Source organism: Oreochromis aureus, linkage group 7 (assembly GCF_013358895.1).
Source record: "Oreochromis aureus strain Israel breed Guangdong linkage group 7, ZZ_aureus, whole genome shotgun sequence".
In the NCBI taxonomy this organism is placed as follows: Eukaryota; Metazoa; Chordata; class Actinopteri; order Cichliformes; family Cichlidae; genus Oreochromis; species Oreochromis aureus.
Window position 1 is genome coordinate 28,484,654 of NC_052948.1, and position 6,496 is coordinate 28,491,149.

The window sequence follows — 6,496 nt, forward strand, 5'->3', positions numbered from 1 at the left end:
CTGCTCATTTTGTGAGCTTATGTTCACAACATCAACAGTCAGCAAGACTATGAACCTCCCACAAGCTCGTCCTCTTTTTTTCCATCTTCATCAGCCTTTGTCGAATATGTCCACTCTCCTCTGATGTCATCCTGCTCGCTGCCACTGAAGATCGGATAATCTTAAGACAGTGTTAGGGCCACCATCTCCAAACCATACATCATTATAGTCCTAAACATCGTAGGTGACAAGATGCTCAGAATCAGTTTTACTTGTATAACACGAAGCCACAGCATCAGTCACATCAAGGTGCTTTATATTGTAAGATAAAAACCCCACAAATGCAGAGAAATCCCAACAGTGAGCAAGCACTTGGTGAGAGTGGGAAGGAAAAACTCCCTTTTAACAGGAAGAAACCTCTGGCCAAAAAAGTCTCAGGGAGGGATGGCCTAAGGCTTCCACCTGCTAAGGGGTAGGAGAGAGAGACGGGACAAAAGAAATAAAGTAGCACTAAACATCATCACCACTGTCTCTGCTTCACCTCCAAGTAAAGGTGTTTCCTTATGTAGAAAAATGGGGGCGTAACTGTATGCAGATTGCACAGTCTGGCTGCTTCACACTGATTCTGATTTTCTAACATACACGGGGTGCACGGACGTTTTCATGTGCTACATCAGTAAGTGAGGCTAAATATCTGAGAGCAAGCTAAGGTCAGCCAGCTAGCCGATAAATTCTAAATCAAGTAGCGTGCCCATGTTAGCAATTAACATCAACCAGAGAAAATCCAGTTTAATCTGATGAAGTCTATTTGAATAAACAGGAAGTTAACTTTCAGTTTAAGGTTAATTATTATAGTAATGCTAGCAAGCTAACCTAAAAACAAGTGATGTAATTTTAAATGTTGATTTTTTTTCACAATTAAATTGTGTAACAGTATAAAGAGGCTAACTAGCTAACATTAGCCAGGTAAACATATTTTATCTAATGTGTTCCATTTGAAGTGGGAGGCAATGTCTGAGTTGGAGCTTTCGACTAGATGGCCCCCAAAGTTGAATTTACTGAGTTGGAAAGTCGGAACAGGCCCGCCAACCCTGACTTAACGAACCAAGATGGCGGCAGTGCAAGTTAACATTAGCACAACACTTCTATAACAGACTTTCTTCAGATGCAGCTTTGTAGACTTGGTGAATTTGCTGGGACATGCACTCATAGGGAGATTGTTGTATCGTGTTAACACACCTGAATGCTGTTACTGAGGTGTTCACACTCATGATCAGTTAATCCATGCATTGATTAGCAGTACCTGCCTGATACTAACCCTCTAAATTCAGTAGAAGCAGAAAAAGGTGGACTGTATCTTTAGACTTACACATTGATATAACTGTTTAGTGTGACTGGAAGCAACACAAAAATAGTGTTAAACATTTTCGCAATTCAAGGACTAATTTTGCTGTTTATATTTCTCCATCTACCTTCACAGTGTGTAAGACTTTTATTGTGAAAGGAAGGAACAGGAAGAATCCCTTCTCCTGCTTGTGTAAAGTAAATCAGTTTTACAGAAGCTTCAGGTTTCTGTTGCGACTGCTGTGTGTTTGAAGTTTTTGTTTGAAGCTTGGGTAAATCCTCTGCGAGGCCTCAGAGAGCGTTCATGAAGACGTCCCTCCAGCAGGCACTTTTGTTTTGGGAGGTAAAACAGAGTTTAAACACAGGGATCGGCGGTGAAATGAAGCTCAGGTTTTATTGGGTCAGACAGATACATTTCTGTTATTACAAAATAAAATAACCACTTGTGATTGGCACAAAAAACTTGAAACTTTACAGTAAATACAAAATTCATTGTGTTCATTACATCGATTTTAAATGTTCAGGAACTGTGAAGAACACTTTCAAACAGGTCAGGTAGCGTTGGTGACAAAGAGTTCGGTGCTGTTCTGGTTTGTAGAAACGGTTCTGATCCGATCAAAAGTTTTAATGTCGGACATCAAAATAAACACTGATGGAAACGAGCGAAGCCTCGGAGGCGTCGGCTCCACTCTGACGGTCTGCAGGGCCGGGATCCTGACTGCAGGTTAGCTTTTTGAACTTTTGGACTTGAACACAACATTGTTGTAACCCTCTCTGTTCCTGGCGATCTCAATCGCGAAGAACTGAACCCTGGTGGCTGAAACCAGAGATACAGGAATCAGTCAGAACTCACCTTTATGGGTTTTTTAATAAAAGGGTCATTTTGTCTCAAATCAACAAATCTTATTTTCTGCTCAAACATCTTAGATCTGCAAAAAAAATCTTAAGATCCAGACTTTGAACATTTATTTTAAAAAAGTGCTGTGGAGTTTTAGCTTCATAGTTCAAACACTTTTCTATTCATTTTGTAAAATTCTGGACATTTTTTAGCATATTGAAATCTGAAACATAACTCTCTAAGCTGTAAGAAACTTTCACTGTTCTTTCTCATCATCTACATCAATCAGGATCTGTATTTTAGGACCAATACATTAAAAAATGCCAAACTTGGGAGAACACACGGAGGTTTAATTCTATTCTACAGGCAGCATAGTGGTGCGGTGATTAGCACTGTTGCCTTTACCACCATTCTATCTAGAGTTTGCACATTCGTGTTTGCGTGGGTTCTCTCCGGGTACTCTGCTACCGGGTACCATGGTCCAAAGACATGCAGTTAGTCAGGTTAGGCTAATTGGTAATTCCAATTTGCCCATAGGTGTGAGTGCGAATGGTTGTCTGTCTGTGTTAGACTAGGGTGTCCAGGGTGTGCCCCCCCTCTCACCCAATGGTACAGGCAACAGTGACCCTGACAAGAGGATGGATGAACTTTTGGTTTGGAGATATGAAATGAAGCAAAGCAGTATCTATGATTCAGTTTGGATACTTGTTCTTGTTGTTGATACTTGTACTTGAGTATAAACATCGTGAATTAAATGTTTACCAAAGATGGTGTTTTCCTCCGTGTAGTCCTTCTCGCAGTCCAGTCGCAGCAGCGTGCCATAGTTGAAGTCTTCGACGAGTCCTTCGAACTGGTTACAGAACGGACGCCACGTCTGAAAACACAAACCAAAGCTGTCTGATCCACCCAGCATCTGTGACTCTAAGCACTGATGGAGGAGCAGGCTGAGCTAACGGCAGGTGCTGACTGACCTCTTTGGCCTTTTCAGACTTAAGGTCGTCGGCGTTGAGCAGTTTTATGTCGAGGTCTTTGAAGGTTTCCCTGAAGCTCGAGTAGATTTTGTCGTCCATCTTTGTCAGCTTCAGGAACTTTGGATCCACCGACGAGATGAGCTGAAGGCAGAACAGAATCAAACACCTCATAGTCAAAACCCACAGCGCTCAGCTGGTAATACAGATCATGTGATCTTCAGCCTGCTGAGGTCAGATAAAGGCAGTCGATTCTGTGAAGGAACATCACGCCGTCGTCTTTAATAAACCACAGCATTCCTGCAGATAACCAAGCCTTTGACCTTCGAGCAGACATGGCGTGTACTGGTTTCAAACCAGTAACTAATAATAAATATAACGAGTCATAACCAGCTCCATTAACATGGTGAAGGGTGGAGCAGCAGGTGGACTTACATTGAAGTAAACCTCCGCGTGGTTGTAGGCCTTCATTGCCCACATGACCTCGAGCCGCGGCTGAAAGGAGACAAAAAGTTTGGATTCATCACACTGTCAGGAATGTTTCTTTGGGAACATTCAGGAATAACTACGAGGTGTTCACAGCACCACAGAATTGTTTCACATTTCATGTTTAACGTGAGGTCCTCTAAGGACACAGTGACTGATGAAGAAGATGATGACGTAAACTTACATCATTCCCATAAGCCTCTGCAGGCAGAGACAGAGCATGTGCAGCTGCTGCAGCTCCCTCCGCACCCTGAAAACACACAAACACACACCGTCACACACTCCAGTATCATCACGGTCTGTCATGGTCAAACACACTGAGCAATAAAGATCGTTTGAGTCATCAGCAGGAACGCCTGAGCTTCAAGTTTTCCACCAACTGGTGGGGCACAGGATTATGTTGGAAACTTGAATTAATAAAAAAACATAAATCCCATTTTCACTCTCTGATGGTGTTCTGTGTCTACGGAGGTCCAATTCTGCCAGAATAAAATAATAGAGATTTAATAAAGAAACTAAAACAAACTAAATTAATATGTGACTTCACAAATCAGAACTGAGATTAAAGAAATAAAGTTGATATTTACATAAAAAACTATTTTATCATGATCATTTTTTCTTTTTTAAAATTATTACATTATCATAAATCATAAAACTCTATTTATTTTAATATTTTAAGCATTTGTGAATTTTTAATTTGGTTTATTTTTATATGTTATTTACATTTTTGACTATTCAATATTTTATCTATTATTTTTGTTTTTGTTAAGTTATATCTCAATATTTAAATCTTACTTAAAATTCTACATTATTAATTTTGATCATTATTATATATCCATATAAATATATATATATATATATATATATATATATATATATATATATATATATATACACAAACACACACACACTTTTTTTTTTACCATTTGGATTGTTTTAACTCACACTTCTGATTTCTTGCTCAAATTTTTTAACTTTTAATCTCTGAATTTTTATTTTGTACGTCCTGACTTTGACGATAACCAGGCAGCGCAGTCAGATGTCACAGAGGCCGATCTCGTTGAAAAAGGCGAGAAGAGAAGGCTTCAAACACTGACTCCAACCCCTGCGATCATCATCACGCCTCAGCAGGTCGCACTCTGATTCATTCACTGATCTGATTTCCATGTCTCCTTCATCAAGTTGTTGGACAGGAAGCCTTAAACTGGTTCCATTTAAAGTCTCAGAGCTCTAATGTGCAGCTATCACCTTAGAAATAAACAGCACAACTGATCACGCTCAGACACAAAATCATTCACTGCAATTCAAATCTTTATCTTACTTGTCTGTGGCACAAATGAATGCAGAGAGCCCATATTAACAGAGAAAGTTGATAACCACAGTAGTTTTATAAAAACGAGCCAACTCAAAGAAAGCCTGACACTGATGAACTTCCAGTGTGACCACGACCCTCTGATCAACTACCTGCTAATAAAAATAATTAAGAGCATTAAGTTTAGATATTTTTTAAATATTCAGCTGTTTGTTCATAAACACAAACAGAAATCAGGTGATCAGTCTCTTACTTCCGGAATAAACAAAGCCACACTGACCACGTGACGGCGTTACGTACAGAGAGCAGAGCTGCACGTGGTAAGCAGCCGTAACAGTCTCTACAGTTTTTATCACAAAAAACATTTATCAGTGAGCGAGCTGAACACAGAGGTCAAAGGTCAGAGCTCATCGCTCCCTGCACGTGTGATTCTCTCAGCTAGCTACCTTTAGCTGTTAGCTAAACATCTCGAGCTGCGTCGGTAAACCGCGCGTGTCAGCCTCATTTCAGCGTCTCCGTTAAATCAGTTCACAGACAGCACCAACACACGAACACACACGCGCGGGTTTTCACAATTAAAGTCGTACCAGAGCGGCCAGTCCGTTGTCTGACGCCATGTCTCCCATCCGAAGATCGTCTACGGATCAAAGATGGACCACTGTCAGACACTTCACGCATGCGCAGTGTCTTGCGTGGGTCCCAGCGACTCATCAACAGTGACTCATCTTCTGTTTTTACGATCTCTGATCTCAACTTTAACACCGTGTTACGTCACAACATTTAAAGGGCCAGAGGTGCGCTAAAAAACAGTTATTTACTTTTAAATAAATTAAATTTAAGGAAGTCCAAAGAGGGTAAAATGAAAAAAATGAGTGACAAAAGAAAAAAAAAAATCTACTGCCCTCAAAACCAAAAACAGTGAAATATTATTTTTTACTTAATTATTAACTTTAATCAATAATAATTAAACAAATAAAACTAAATGAAAAGTACATAACATTTATGTAATGATTAATTTATTAAATTTAATGTGTAAATGTTATATCAAACATTTCTGTCTTCTTTTGAAATAACCATCAATGAGATTAGAAATTATATGATTTATTATATGTTTTTGTAAAAATCAATAAAAATAATAATAATTATACTCTAGCTTTGTTTCTTTCACCTTGTATATCTAAATGTAATTCCATTTATAACTACGTTTGTTACTGCTTGCTTTCATTTTTATATGGATCTAATTTTTATTTTTTTAATGATATTTTATGAATTTACTTCATATGTAATCTTGTGTTATCTAGTGCTCCTAAATGTAATGAACACATATGAAAATATTTAATTAAATGTTTTATTTATCTAATTTATTTCTTTTAAAAAAAAAAAAATAACAGTGATCAATCTGAAGGAATTACTCACTAATACAGTCTGCAGTCTGTGCTGCCCCCCTGTGGCAACTGAATGAATTTCATTTCTAGGTCCAAAACAGTTTTTGTTTTTTAAAAAAATTCAGAGTAACGTTTGAATGAATTTATGTTAAATCACAATAGTATTATGGTACGCAGACATAAA

General features: G+C 38.5%; 1 protein-coding gene across 1 annotated transcript; it reads right to left on the reverse strand.

Moving 5' to 3' along the window:
- Positions 1 to 1,691: 1,691 nt before the first annotated feature.
- pbdc1 (polysaccharide biosynthesis domain containing 1) lies at positions 1,692 to 5,648 on the reverse strand. Its single transcript, XM_031741518.2, has 6 exons — positions 5,515 to 5,648; positions 3,800 to 3,865; positions 3,565 to 3,624; positions 3,133 to 3,273; positions 2,924 to 3,035; positions 1,692 to 2,140 (listed from the first exon to the last, which is right to left on the reverse strand). The coding sequence occupies exons 1-6, from the start codon at positions 5,551 to 5,553 to the stop codon at positions 2,049 to 2,051; spliced, it is 510 nt and encodes a 169-aa protein (XP_031597378.1). The 5' UTR covers positions 5,554 to 5,648; the 3' UTR covers positions 1,692 to 2,048.
- Between the last annotated feature and the right edge of the window lie 848 nt (positions 5,649 to 6,496).